Genomic DNA, 15,687 nt, shown 5'->3' with positions numbered 1-15,687 from the left:
GATAATTCAAATCACTCAAGTATTATTCAGTGTTTTCTTCTCCCTGCTTTTTTCATCTCTTGACAAGTTTACAAAGAAAAGAATGGAGCAGAGCTTAGCTGCATTACATCCAATATGCTGCCTACACAAACGCCAGAGAAGCTAAATGAACCCCAGAACATATGGCACTCTGCTGACAGAGCTCAGAAACTGGTTCTGCATGAGCAACAAGGAACATCTTGAAACGCACAAGACATATGTGTTTTAGGAGGAAGATTGAAGTGTTTCATAATAAAACAGGACAAAGTGAAATACAAGCGCTGTATAAAATTTTAATTAAAAACTGGTTTTACCCCTCAACGTGAATATACAATATGTTTCACAGATGGATTTCATATTTAAGTATTATCCAAACCAAAAACGTAAATGAGACAAATAAAGCCTTCAAAAATGGCACAGAGGCTAAAATGTATGTAAACACTAGATGACTGTGGTGAAAACAAGGCAAGCAGGGAAAGCAACCTCTTAGCAAATGTTTACTACTGGAGTACTGAATGAAGCAGTTCATGCATATAGCCTTAGTAGCAACACAATTATCTCAACATCCCAAAATTGAAGTCAGTGTAACAATACAAATGTAAGCATTAGAATTTACCACCATTCAGCAACATAAGTGGTGCTTTGGTTACTTCAACGCATATTTATAAGTTCCACAGGTTGTGGGGTACGCTGATTTGTTTACCATGAATTATCCATAACCCATGGAAAGCCATTCACCAAACATCTCCCCAGATCCACCCCGACTTTCAACCTCCTACCCCCACCCCGTATGATCCTGTCCATTCAGTGGCATCAGTGTTTGATAGCAGAACAAAATTTTTGTGCTGTATCCTCAGGTTCTGTAAATCCTTGTGAAACAAAAGAGACCTTGCTTGGCAACAGCAGGCTCCCTCCCCTGAAGAGGTAGAGGTGAGACGATGGCTCAGATCTCTGCATCTCATGCAGAGTTCTCTGTCAGAAACAATCACCCAAAACTGAACAGAAATATGAAAAGAATCTCCACGCTGATAAAGCAAGGAGAAAGATTACTGTTCCTCCATGTCATTCAGACAAATTATCACTGCACTTCAGAGTTTCTCACTGAAGACAAACAAGGAATAAACTGAATGTCTTTGGCAAGCCAACACTGCTAACAGAGCTACAGTCTCAACTTCTAAGGGGTTTGGTTGACAATGTTTTGAATTCCATGGACGAAGCAGTAGAAACTAACAAAAGCATTGGGGTTTGTGTTTAGTTTTTCACTATATGACCGAAACGAGGATATTAGATGCTCTTCATCACTTCCCACAACACTAGTTTATTCATTGAAACTCAAAGGAACTGGGTGAAGATTGGTTCTCTGCTGCTACCAGAGACCCTCACCTACACCAGATATAAGTTTTGTTACTGAGGTAGCTCATTAAGATCATCCACAGAAATGCTGTTCTCTCTTAGATTCAATCATTTTCACTACAATTAAGCGGTGAAGAAGCTAATTTTCACTGATTTAAAAGTTTCCCCAAATTTATTGCCTCTTAAATCTCTTGAGATGTCAGCATCCTGCTAATGATCACTTCGTAACAGTGAAGTAATTAACATCATGGTTGGCTTTCCTATAACTAAGACTTTACATATTACAAGATTTACAAGATTCTTGCATAGTTCAGTGTTCCAGAAAACAACTTCAATTCTAAAAATCAGGAAGATCAGAACTATATAATACAATACCTTGCAAACAGACTGAAAAGGCAGAGACTCCTCCCAACTTACTTTCTCTGGCAAACCTACAACACACCACAGAAACGCTTCCACTGTCAAGTTGCACACACCTTTGTACCTCTTACTTCCTACTAAGAGGATGAGAAAAAAACATGACAGATGTTAATAGTGCTGGTTAGCCTTCTTAGAAGAAAGTGCTAAAGCATTAAGATTACAAACAAACAAAGATCAATTAGTATGAGTTTAATGAACCCAGATCATTCAAGAGACATAAGCTGATTAGGATATCCATGGTAAAGACAAACTCCTGAAAGCACATGTAGTAAAACAGTTCGTTGTCTTTTTCAATAGTTTCTTAAATTTATCAGGTTTCTATCTTGATAAGATTAAGACTTGCTTAATAATTGTCTAATTAAAAAATAATAAAACTGGGAAAATTAAAATAAGGTCTTTTTAGTAACCTGGAGATGCGATGGGACTTTTCAGCCAGGCTTCCACAAAATAATTTCTGTAACATTCACTTCAGGATCCCAAAGCACTTTACAGTCATTTAATTAAGCTTCAGTGGAGCACAAACTCCCCATTTTACAGCTGAGGTAACAATGAGAAGGATTTTAGCACAGACTATTAATTTAACACTGAGCAGAGGTAGAAGTTCTGTTATTTTACCCCCAAAACAGGTTCCCAACCTCTATAGGTAATTTCTTTCTACACTCACCATTTTGGCAACCCCCTAAGCAATAGTAAAATTCAGACGTGATGCACAGTCTAAAGAACAGCACTCATCATCTAAGTCTCTCAGATCTGGGGTATGAACACTCTTGCCCATCCATCTCACAAAGCTGTTCCTTACTTTATCCATCCCTATGCCTCTTGTCCCCAGCGGACCAATTTAAGCTTCCTTTCTTCTTGTTGAAAACTTTGATAAGGCAAATCATTAAAGAGTTTGACATTTTTGCCTTTAATCCGCAACAGGTCAATGACTGAGTGATTTCCAAAGCAACTACTACTCAGCAAAGGATTTGGCATCCTACTGAATGAGTAGACAAACTACCTGCCTACTGAGCCATCCCAAGGTCCTAAGCTATGTAAAGTTATCTATAGGAGAGAGGAGAGGGAGCAAGTTGGAAGCAAACTCTGATTTATTAAAATGATTCATTAAAATATTACACTGATTAGATTGCATACTTCAAATGTTTTGCAGAATCCAGTGTTGCTTGGTGAAAATACTCATGGGTTGTAATAGCTTGGGGAGGACAAGAGAAAGAGAGAGACTTGATAGAAAGTGCACTAATTCTCTCTTAATCTAGCCCATTATTACTAGACTCAAGTAGGTATCTTTCCTTCAGAAGGTAAAATGATGGGTGTGGAGTTACGCCATCCCACTGTCACTAACAGACCATTTTGGGGAAGGAAAAAAGTGGGAATGAGCATAAAAAAACACTATTTAAGACACCACTCAGGAACCTAGAAATGTGCATTTGATAGAAGTGATTTAAATTGTATTAGAAGGCAAGGTGCACTAAACAATTACAGTTTATTACTACACTGCTTTGCTGCCTGAACCTATACTTATCACACGCTGCAGTAGCAAAGGAGCAGCAGTGCTCAGTGCACTTGAGCTATATGCGTATTAATAGAAGAGGTAGCTAAGGAAACAGGGAAGGGGCCAAAAGCTTTAAACAATCAAGTGGCCTGAAGATTTTACGGACAGATAGTGTACTTCAGGACTTAAGTCACATTTCATAGAAAAAATTTCCATTAACTAACGGGATTTCCAGCACATTGCTTGGAAAAGCACTGTGCCATATCACAGCATATAAGCTGTGGAATGACTCTGACCCAAGAGGGAAACACATATCCTGCAGCAGCTGACTCAGAAAGACGTACACACCATCTCCCTCTGCAGCTGGAGCAGGGCCAACACTCATAATCTATCTACTTCATTTGTTGCTACACTGCCTTCAAAGGCTTCGGTGACAATATTCATGCTGGTCAGAATTCAATATATGACACTTTCTTCTTTTTCTTCTATCCAGTTTTAGCCTTTGATGAAGAAGAAAGGTTGCCATATTACTGTATGCTTTGCTTCTTTAGCATTAATTCTAGGGGAATTAAACAATACATCCCCCTGCTTCTGGACCCCTCAGAAATCTTACCTTGGTTTTCTACTTTGGCCTCCAACCTCCCTCATCATGTCTTGAATTCATGGCAACTTGTGTCCTTACTCATTCACACACAAAATCCCAAAGCCTCAGCATTCAGCCTCCTACACGTTGAGCTAATGGGATTAAAGTTTGCAATGCTGGATTGCCAGGGAGGGAAAAAACAAACAGTACTTCCCTATCATAGAATGAGATGAGGCCAAAGGGGAGAGCCATCCTTCAGAAGATAGTAGCTTTCATTAAGCTGTGACACCAGCAAGGGCAAACACAGATAATATTGAATGAAAACTAGGTCATCATGAGAAGAACAGCAAATCTTTAAGGCTCAAACACATACAAGAAACTGCAGCAACTTTCAGATTTTCATTTTAAGCTAAAAGGTTGGAAAATTCTCTCTCAGAATATTCTGTGCCTATTTAGGAACAATTTGGATATATTTATTTTCATATGCAGCAAGAAAAACTCTTCCTTTATGGACTACTAAAGAGTAGGAACATACTAATGAATGCATACCAGGTACTGGTAGCACAATACAGCCATCATGCCTTCAGTGGCATGGCTTGGGTAAGTTTTATTTTGCAAATCTGCAAAAAAAGTATACTACTTCATAGCGTGCATCAACACTTATCCATAAGACTGTGCAGCTAATGCCCTTTGAAAGCAGTAATGTGCTAAATGGCATCAGGGACAGGAAGTTATCAGTGTTAATCCACTTCAACTGGTTTAACTGCTACAAGGAATAGAAATGTCTATATGGAAGACACTTCCTTTGAGAGTCCCCTTTCCTGAAACAGAAGCACACAGCCTTTCAACGTGCTCTCCCACTAGCATAATTGCTCACCAACTGCTTTCTCAAATCAATTATGTTGTCTCAGCATTAAAGGATGGAAGGCAGAGTAGACCAACTTTTTGTTTATCTTTGCATGCTGGCAGGTTACAGTCAGATGTTCTGCCATCTGTACTGCAAGCTTTATCCTTTATCCAATCCTAACAGGTAATATGGCATTGGTGTAACTGAATCTGTTCGCTCAGTCAGGGAAGGAGCCAGAATAGGCATTTGTTTTTTCCCCCCCCATTCTAAAAGGAAGCAGGAGATGGACACTCTTGCCCTTTTAAAACATTCTGCTTTTCAATAGATGGGCAATTTGCCCTGGTCTGCTAATGTGGGATCTGTTCAATGCAAGGCTGAAAAGGTTCCATCCCTGGGGAAAGCATTGAACTGCTGATGAACATTTGGTGGCCTTTAGCAAAAAGGATGCGATTTTTGCCAACAGGATCCCAGCAGGCTGGGAAGGACAGGCTCCAAATTAGGTGGGATTGTGATGCAGGAACTTCAGAAAGCCCGTACTGGGTATACAAGCTTGCTGGCTAGCTCCAGTCTTTCCCCCTCCCCACTCATTTCCTATCTGTATTTTTAAAAATCACAAGTATAATGGTAAATGTCATGACTGCACTCAAGAAAACCTGGAAACTTTCAAACACGTAGGGTATGTGAAGACAACTTTTCTTCTGATACAAAGATCTGGGTGGGTTTCTTTTAAAATTTGACATTATTTGAAAATGTGATTAAAGGTGCTTGAAACTACTTTGAAAGCATATCTGTAGGTCAGTATCAGACTTTTCTTTCTGCTTTTCTCAAAAATAAACAATCCAAACCCAATTTTCTAGAAAACCATTCCAATTCCCTCTTTCCCAGAGCAGACGCTTTTATATCAACACTTGCATTTGCCTCCCCCTCAGACACCCTCTCTGAACACTAGGACATATTGCTTCTTCAACCAATTCTATTTATGTTACTGAACAGATTTAATTATTTAACTAATAATTGACTGCAGCTGAAACCTGACTTATGTCAGGCAGGAATGTCCAGCAGACCTATTTGTCTTCAAATGACTATTTTCTGATAGTCTCAAAGGAGCAACACCATCTTAGCTTTGGAGGGGCTTTGTACTTTTTTTTTTATTAGGGAGGAGGTGTTGCTCCTGATAATGATACAGGGGGTAGTAGGGTACATGTGGTTCTGCTAGTAGCATTCAAGTGGCAACCCAGGCCAAAACCCCATTTCTCTAAAAGCCTGCCCAGACATAATTATACCTTAAAAATAGAGTACAAATATTTGTCACATAAAAATTGTTTTCATAAGAAATATCAACATTGTGTACTGTGCATTTCCAGCTAGATTGCTATCAGGAGTGTGGTTTTTGGTCTGAAACAATGCCAGAAGCTTTTCGGTACATGTTTCTGTATATTTTCTCGAGACTGTCTTCAAAGATTGCTCTGTGAGACTTCCCTTTGTATACAGCTGCACGACTGGACCAGTATTCACCATTATCCAAGTGAACAGTGGTGTTCCGCTGCACTGGTGAACTGTCAACACAAAGAAGATATAAAATAACGATCAAATCAAGATAAGAGGAAACAGAAGTACAAATCCAAATGCAGAAGCAGAAATCCAAATGTAAAGCTGCTAACCACAGATTACCTTTCAAAGACAGAAACAAAAACTGCACTGCAGCTACATCTAAGAAATGGAAACCCACCCTACGTTATTCATTCACACAAATTCTCCCCCACCTATCCTTGTGGACTTGGCAATACCTTCCAAATAAAAAGAGAATTATTTCTAAAAGAGCATGCAGTCATTTTGCTGTATTTTGACAGGCAGTGTGACTAGGCACTGAGCCTATGCAAGAGCAACACAGTAGGATTTCTGTGTCCTTTGAAGGTCAAAATGTAACCACAAGCAGCTATTTCAATATGAAGACAATCTATCAGAGGTATATTAAATTACTGTGGTTGCAGCTGTAAAGTGGTCTATCGGAAGCATCTTGGATTAAGTATTCTACGAAACACATTATGATATAATGGCAATCGGGTGTTCCTTCCCCACCCCATCTTATGTGTCACTGTTTTAATACCAAACAGTCTCATAATTTAGTTGCTTTGTGATATTATTTCCTTTATCTATAAAGTGAAATTTATTCTCTGAAAATCATTGCAAAACACTGCCAAATCTGAAGTGTGTATAGCTAAACTTCATGATTGTTTGCTTCTCTTGAGACTTTCAAAGAAAAAGATTGTGTTATATAACGAAAGGAGTTATTTTACTCTAATAAAGCATGAAACAAACAGATGAAAAATCATCAGCAGAAAATGACTAAAGTGACATTTTTCACATCTGCTTGGAGATTTAGGCACCTATGACACTTAAAGATTAGAACTGAGTTACCTTCAGCCTTTCACAAAGGCTCTCAGTCTACAAAAAGAAACGGAAAATGTAAAGCTTGTGGTGACCATCTTCCCTTAGGAAATGAAACACATTTCACAGAGATGTATATAGCAAAATGTAAAACTTATCATTTATTTATCTACTATGGTCAAACCAATCCTCAAAACTTTGTCCTCAAGTTCATATCAATAAACATGCATGACAAGAAGGAATGCTTGTGTCAAAGGACACACGAATATACTTGCAGCTAGCTGCATTAAAACATAAGGTTTTCATTTTAAGAAGGGAAAATGGTGAGGTAAGAAAAGGAAAATCAGCATCATCGTTTTTTTAAACTCACATTTCCAAGATTCTCTCTCTCCTATAGAAAACAAAAGTAGTATTATGGTGGTATCAATCTATACCCCATAAAACAAAACCTCTAAGTGACTCCAATATTAAGAGGAAGAAAGGTCACCTTCATGCTTTTCAAAAAAATAAAAATAAAGCCCCGACATTTTAAGTCAGTCAACAGCACGAGGAAAATTTAAACCTGCTTATCATCCTGGAGAGGGTGATCTGTGCTCTACAGTTTGGACACAATGAAACCAACCTACCAAACAGCAAAATCAATAGAAAAGTTATATAGGCCTGTGTTAAATGTAGACAAGTCAATACTCTGGAGACCCATCAACAGTTGTACTTTTACCTCCTCCTTTTGGCAGTTTGTGTTACCTCAGTTCTGACTAAGAATTCTCAGTCCGACAAATAAGCATGGCACTGGGAGCAGCACTTGCAACTATACAATAAGCAGCTTTGCATCATTTTTCTTAGAATCCATTTCCTGTATTGAGCCTTGTACTTTCATTTTCTACTAAAGGCAGAATCTACATGGAGACGCTCAAAACCCAACCACTTAGGACTGCAGTAAAAAAGTCTCAAAGAACAACAGCAACTTTCACAAATTCCTAATTCTGTTTCTGAAAAAGAATTGTGTGTGTGCATGCATTTCCCATTAGCCAGACCTTGCACGAGATGTTTAGCATTAGTGTGGACATAGATACAACCAACCTAGAGAAAAGTCCCTCTCCTATCTCAGCTGGAAACCAACTGACAACCTGAGCTAAGCAATCTGGGAATTACACTCACAAATCATATTAACAGCAGGATTTCTGCACGCAACTCCCTGCTCTGAAATACCTGTCATATGCTTTTGTTCCGTCATACATCTCCTTTAAGAGTCCCAGAAGTTCTTTTCTGAGTGAATCATATACTAAATATTTCACAAAAACATGGACCTTTTCCTTGCTCCCAGTGGTTTTCAATCATCTGCTTTACTGCCAACATTTGGTCGACAGTACCATGTCCTTCTATGAACTCTTTCTCTGTCCTTGTATCCTGTTTATGAGCACTGTGGCAAACACTTGGCAATCAGACTGTCCTCGAGTCTTTTTATTTCTCACCCTTCAGTGAATGGGATTAGTGCTGCTGGCCTCTAAACCCAAGGACCGGTCCTTTCCCAAGCTGAGTGCCACATTTTATATCCCCATCACTTCTTGATTCTCTAGTATTAGGATTTGTTTCTTCTTTTTTCATAGTCTGCAGTCTCAGCATCAATCTCAAACTCCCAAAGCTGCCTCAAAACAAAAACTTGCACTTTCTCTCTCAGAAACATCTCCTACACAATTTAATTGCAGCAGCTGTCAGGACAAAGGATAAGGTAGCAAAAAGGCTACATGCAGAATACAGGACCAAGCACAGGAACAGAAAAACTAGCAACTTCACTTTCTGCAAAAATCTAAGAATTCCTAGATCCCTTGAACAGCAGTGACCACAACTTACAGGAATTAAAAAAAGCCAATAAATAGATGAACTCTTTGGAGTTTACTAATCTCAAGCAGAAGTTCACTATGCTATGCATACTTAACTAACCCTCTTTTTGTTGGTATACTGTGGTGATTTGGGAAGCCTATGTTATAAAATACTGTATCACTTTAATTATTAAAATAAACTTTTTTTTAATGTCAAGCAATCTCTAGTTTAGCACCACATTTCTAGGATTTTGTCTTAATATAAAGAAAAACAGAATCCATACAACCCTAAATGCTTTGCACTGCTTCGTATCTTTCTTCAAAGAAGTATCCCAAATGTTCTACAAAATACCGTGCTCATACATAGAGAACATCAGGACTGATAACTTCTACTAGAGAAGTTGTCAAATACCAAAACGATCTGTGTCTTAAGTAAAATATTCAAATGAAAACCTAGATATATGTGAGGAGCACACACAATAATTAACCCATATAAAAAAGGTTTTCAAAATGTCTTCTGAAATACGGAACACCGAATCACTAGACCATTTATGTATTTGCTTTTTTTTTTTTTTTTAAAAAGGATGCTTCTCTTTTACAGCATGTGTTTTGGAAAAAAACACACCCAAAAGCCTTATTACTAAGTAAGTTTCAATTTTTGCATTCCCATAATTTTAAGGAAAGATCACCAAATAGATATTTTTAAAGTTACGTGTACTCTCTGGCTTATAAAATCCACCAACTCCTGCCCATGGATCATTTTTATGACCAAGCCCAGTGCTAAAATCAGAATTTTATGAAGACTATACTGACAGTTCCAAACACCATGAAAGGTATGATGATAATTAACTGTATTTTGCTTTTAGGTGAAAAAGCTTGCTAGGACTAACTCCTACGGAAGCCTTTTCCCAGTGCAATATAACAGCTCAAAATAGGAAGAGAAATTTTTAGCTAAATTTAAAGGGCAATATCGTGAGTATGACTGTTCTCTCCTGGTCAGAGAGAAACTCCATACCTGCTCTGCAGTTCACTCATGGATAAGTGCGCTTTATGAGAAGAGTCTCTTGTCTTAGTCAAGTCTCCTTTTGATGAGTTACTTTCATTCTAAAAAAAAAAAAAGCACACCAGAAAATCAAATTCTCATTACCTTGGTTTCTGATTACAATGATCTCATTTCAAAAATACATTCTTTCCACTTAGAAAACTATTAAAGTGCTTACATTTCTTGGGGGAGAAAGGGACAAAGTGTAATGAGCCAAATGCCATTTATGAACACTTTTAATTAAGTTCAGCACAACTCAGCTAATATTTTTCAGGTAATAAACTGGAAAGAATTTCTAGACATTGTAGATCTAAAGAACCATGCAGACAGCATAAGCTTCAATAATCCCCCAAAACACGTGGGTTAAATACTATGAAACCTACAAGAAACAAAGAAAAGCAGTGAGCAATAGAAGAGGGGGGAAAAGAGAACCAAAAAAGAACCCTAATCAATTAACAACTTTTGTAATGAGCTACTGTTATCTGTGTCATGGATTTTACCAAGTAGAAGCTTTTCTATCTATCCAAATACATCCATGCCATACACAGGGCTAAGAACATGCTTACCCAACATTAAAAATAAATTTTAAAAATATACCAAAGGATCCTTCAGCGGCATTCTTAACAGTTGCTAAGAAGCAATCTGACCTTTGAAATACTATCTAGATATTAATAAACCCATACTTGGCCTCCTAGGTAAGCATGAAACGAAACACTTCATTTGAAGCAAGCCAGTTGCCCACCTGAGACAGGATGGTAGAAATTCCATCCACACTCAACCACACTCAAGCTAATGTGGACGGAGAAGACACTACTTAAGAGATGGTATTAAGTGATGCTTTTAGCAGAAGCTAATAGCTGCAAAGATCAGTAAACAAAATCTTTCACACTACATCACAAATAATTGGAAAAAGAGCTTGCAGTTAAAATAATTAAACTTGTTGGTAACACAAAACTCGAAGAAAAGACAGTAAAGACAGTGGTAGATGGCAATCAGATGCAGAATAAGCTGCATAGCAGGAGCATGGGTGTGAAAAAAAACTAACAATTTATTGTGGTGAAATACAAAGGTAATGTGTGTGTTTGTAAACAGGAAAACTCTTCCTTCAACAGTCACAGACTATAAAGCACCGAATAGAGGAAATGGGGTACAGTGGTAAATAAAACTGCAGAATTTGCCTGAGGCAAATTATGTTCTGGAAAGCAAAGAACGATGGAAACATTATGATACTGTCAGAATGTCACAGTGGAAAGCTACAGTGGACACCCTAAGGAATCTGCAGCAGAGCTCCAGTCACACTATTTTTACAGAGCACTATGGAAACTAAATTTTGGAAAACGCAGATGGATGCTTCTGGGAACCGTTGTTTAGCATTATGTTCTTTGGAATAGAAAAGAGTAAGAGATACTTTGTAAACTCCCAAAGTTTGGAAGAGGATCCAAACCGGAGCCAAAAATCTACTCACCCCATTGTGTGCACTTACTTTGCTACTCCCTCACTTTCAAGATGACCCATTTACCTCATCCATCCACTGCATAACAATGCAGCCTGGATTTTGGGCCTCAATGGAAGTAGACCTTATTTTAAACTAACTAAACAGGGAATTCAGAGCCAAGGTTCTTTGGTATATCATGCTGCAACAGACTAAGAAAACAACCTTATTTTACTGCCCCAGACAGCTGCCAGGAGTTTACTGTGGTCTCTGAAGACATTGCATCCCAGCCAGTACAGTTCAAACATCAAATTAGTGTTACACCTACTTTTTCTGCATTGAACTTTGAGGTGGGCAAGGCTCTCACACTCTTCATCACACTTCCCACAGATGTAGTAAACTCTGGCAGAGGGGTAAGATGGACAGCTGGGGATGATACTGACTTAAAACTGCAGCAACCTTTGAAAGCAGATTTCTGTCAACATTCCTTTTTCTACAAGGAGAAACTGAAGCAAAAGATCTTTCCCCACTTTGAGTAACTCATCTCTCTTTGAACCGATCAATAACATCGGTGTGGTAGATTGTCAGACAAAAATAATTTCATCAGAGCTCCTTATCTTAATCTTACCTACTCACATCCTTATATCCTTTTACCTTACCTTTCCTTTACCCCCTCTCACACTTAAGACCCTAAGTTCTCTGCAGATGGACAATCCTGTCATTCAATTTGTACAACGCTTTGCTCAGGGAGATACTGTGCCACAACTGAGTTTCTCAAAATCACAGTAGCAAAAACTGCTATCTGACTAAAATTACACTTCAAAATTCCATCAGCCTCAAGGACAAAATATTCTGGTCCCAGGCATGGCCTCATTAGATTTCATCGAAAGCCACATAATTAGGAGGGAAAAAAAAGCACACATTTGAAGCATAATATTAGCTCTACAAACAGCTGGACAAAAGCAGCTGTTGATGTGCAGCTGCACAACATGTTAAGCCTTTCATGTACTTTAATAGAGCTCCAACATATTTTTTGGTTAAACTGAAAGCAGGGGAACCAGATAAAAAGAAAATTTAATTGTCCTCTATACCCTATGAGGAGGCCACCTGTCTCTAAAAGGGTCCACATAAGGAGGCCACTGAAACCAGCATGAAAAAGTTCAGCTTATGTGCTGAATTCCCATTTCTACAATGAAGTTTGCCTGAAAAGACATCATAACAGATCCAAGACTGCAAGTGCAATTGTCTTCCTCAACCATCTTGGAGAAAAGAAAGTATTTAGTTTGAGTCAAACTTACAAATACTAGGCGCTGTCTAGCACTGTGTGTTCTTAAGATATTTTTCACTCTTTTATGGATCTCATCTCCATTTGCTGGTGGAGGACAATGAGCGTTAAATCTGCAAGAGGAAGAGGAAAAACAAAGAAATATTTCCTTGTTGAAAAGCTCCAACTTGCTTTTCACTCTGATTTTTTTTTTTTTTAAATTATGAAGCATGTGTTACTTCCGTCTATTTGGAACATATACAATGTCTGGATTTGATTCTTTTTGTCCTCTGGGGTACAAGTAAAGAAACATTTCGAAGTACTGCATAAACAACATGCATCCACAATTCCAGCATAAGATACAAAGCACAGAAAATGTTGATGATTTTGTAACTTGAGTAATATTTCTGTAATGCCTGTATTGTCCCTACAGAACAGAAAAGCTATACAGTTATTCTATTCCCAGTGATCAGGCTTCATTTTTCTCTTTTTAAAGGAAGTATTACACACATGAAATTCTTTTTGCTGAAATAAATCAACAGGAAGATAACCCCAATGTGTGCAAATAGGAAAGCCTATGGAGTTCAAAAACAGCAAATTCACAGTCTTTATTCCACATGATGGAAAGTTGTGAAGTTTACATTAAAGAACAGGTAGTTTCCTTGATATGGGTGATTCAAAACCCAATACTCTGAGATTTTATTCTTTATTCTTTATGTTTTGCAGCACTTCCCCCCCCCCCAGTTTATCCAAGAAAAGCCTTCATTCTTCTCAGCAAGTTCAGGAGCTAGCAGAAATTACGTAATAGTCTGAGAATAACGACTGATAAGGGAGGCACACGAGATTTTAAGAATAGGATAATTTACACGCCAATCTCCAGACTTTAGTACACTCAAACATGTATTATCAAAACAAACCAACTAACAAATACACAGATGAGATCAACATCTAAAATGGATTCACTGGAGAAAAGGGAGCGTGAGATTGCGTAAGTAAACTTTTAATCCGAGTGAACAGAAACAAGGCACTAAATCAAGAATGTGCATCTTCACTTCAGTGTTTCCTAACATCCAAGAAGTTGATTTGCATGAAGAAAATAAAGTCATGATATGTTTTTTATTAAAACTCATGCTAAGATATATATGGGTCACTAGCCAAGCAGCCAGCTGTAGATCAGCCCCAGATTCTGTAATTTGATCCAATGGAAAAACACCCAGCAGCAAGACTGGTGGCCATACTCTGGGTGGATTACAAGCACAAGAAATGTGGACAGTCTTTAATAGTTGGCTTCACAAATTCAGTGCAGCAGAGAAACATCATGACTCTGGACCTTGACTCTACATGGGGCTCTGGAGGGGTTTGTGGGACTGGAAATGCCTTTTGATCTTTACTCTCCAAGTTTATCACACTCCCTGACCCTCTTCACTCTGAAGATCTCATCCTGGTCATATCAAGCTTGGTTTACCTTCATCTAACTTCCAGAAATCTCATTACTACTAAGAAACAGTACAGTTCCTTCCAAAAAGGACAAACCAAATATACATTGAAAGTCTTAGTCCAAAACGCGTTACTTGGCAACATGAAAAGTAATGGAAACAGGATCTCGAAAATGGGAAGTGCCAGGCTGACTTGACTAATGCAGACAGGGCTGGGAACACCTTAAAACCTTTTGGATGATTCTTTCTGTTATCAGAGATTAAAAATGTGACCAGAAAGTGACTAATTCTCTGCTTTCACATAAGCTTCTTCTATTTTCCTGTACCTAGTTAACTTACACACTCATTTATTATTGCTTACCTTTCCAAAATCTCTCTATTCTAAACAACCCCAATATTTTCAGCCCATTTATGAGTTTCCTTAAATCAAATCATCCATTTCTGAATGCTTCTGTTTTTCTCCAAGAAAGGATGCCAATAAATGGCACAATATTGGAAGAATGAATCATACAATCTATAGGGGGATGTATTTTCCATACTTCTAATGACATTTAACATCGCTGTTATAACCAGCTTTGTGAAAATCCTTGCCTGTAATGACCCACAGATGAACATTCATATTAGAATCCTGAACACTTACAATTAATTTAAAACCCAACAGCACGTATGGCAAATCCATATTGTTCAATTCTTTTGCATACTAGAATCTAACGATCTGTTGCATTAAAAGATCTCATAATTTTTCCTAAAAGAAAGGAAAGCGGTTTGTAAATTTCTGTTAAGAGAGAAAAGCACTGTCTTTAAAGAAATAGAGGTCTAAACCACTTAACCAGGCAGGAATATATATTTCCTTAACACAGTCAAACACAGTTTGATGTACAGCACTACAAGGCAAGTGCTGTATCACTGGCAGTTTTTGAAAAAATAAAAGAAAACCGAACCCTATACGCCTGCTAAAACACACTACTTGAATAAATTGTATCAGGCAGGCATCAAGAAACTCCAAAAAACATCTTAAGATGTCCTATGGGCCCTTACAAACACTAACACGAAGGAAATTCTGAAATGCATGTTTAAAAACCTGCATTCTAGGTGCAGTAATAGGGACTCATTTCCCATTTAACAAATAAAAGCTAGACTCTATAACTCCAGAAGTGATGGCATTTCCCTCTTATTTATACAGCAGCTGCTGTTCTTCCAACATTCAGGTTGCTGGAGCTGAGAAGTTGGAATAGATTGCCGTGGGGAAATAAATTTTATGAAATTCCTATGTAAGATTTCAGATCATTGATATTAATCTTAAATTTACAAATATCCTTAGAGACACATGTATTTACTTTTGAAAAAACAAAAGCCCCAGCTTGCTATTGTATTAATTTAGACAATACCTGACCATGTCTGCAAGAAGGAAATTTAAGTACTTAAATCAAGAACTATTAGATTTCTTTCTCCAGGTGATTTTATTGATCAATCCACTAGTGTGCGCTGTGGTATAAGAAATGTTAACCACTCACACACATCCCAAATTTAATTTACAAAAAAAAAATAGACCTTAAGTATGATTAAAAACAGTATCAGCTTATTTTTAATTA

The 15,687-nt window shown here is 37.8% G+C and overlaps 1 protein-coding gene across 2 annotated transcripts in view; it reads right to left on the bottom strand.

Annotated features, from left to right (window-relative positions):
• Positions 1-291: 291 nt before the first annotated feature.
• SPATA6 (spermatogenesis associated 6) overlaps positions 292-15,687 on the bottom strand; it is a 42,574-nt gene continuing 27,178 nt past the window's right edge. For both annotated transcript variants that reach the window (XM_068690010.1, XM_068690011.1), the window contains exons 11-13: positions 12,694-12,793; positions 9,937-10,025; positions 292-6,269 (exon numbers count right to left, since the gene is read on the bottom strand). In XM_068690010.1, the coding sequence (XP_068546111.1) occupies positions 6,089-6,269; positions 9,937-10,025; positions 12,694-12,793 (370 nt within the window). In that variant the 3' untranslated portion in view covers positions 292-6,088. The remainder of the gene's footprint in view (positions 6,270-9,936; positions 10,026-12,693; positions 12,794-15,687) is intronic.

The sequence above is a fragment of the Anas acuta genome, chromosome 8 (genome assembly GCF_963932015.1).
Source record: "Anas acuta chromosome 8, bAnaAcu1.1, whole genome shotgun sequence".
NCBI lineage: Eukaryota > Metazoa > Chordata > Aves > Anseriformes > Anatidae > Anas > Anas acuta.
The sequence above is the reverse complement of the archived record's forward strand: the minus strand, read 5'-3'. Positions and strand labels throughout refer to the sequence as shown.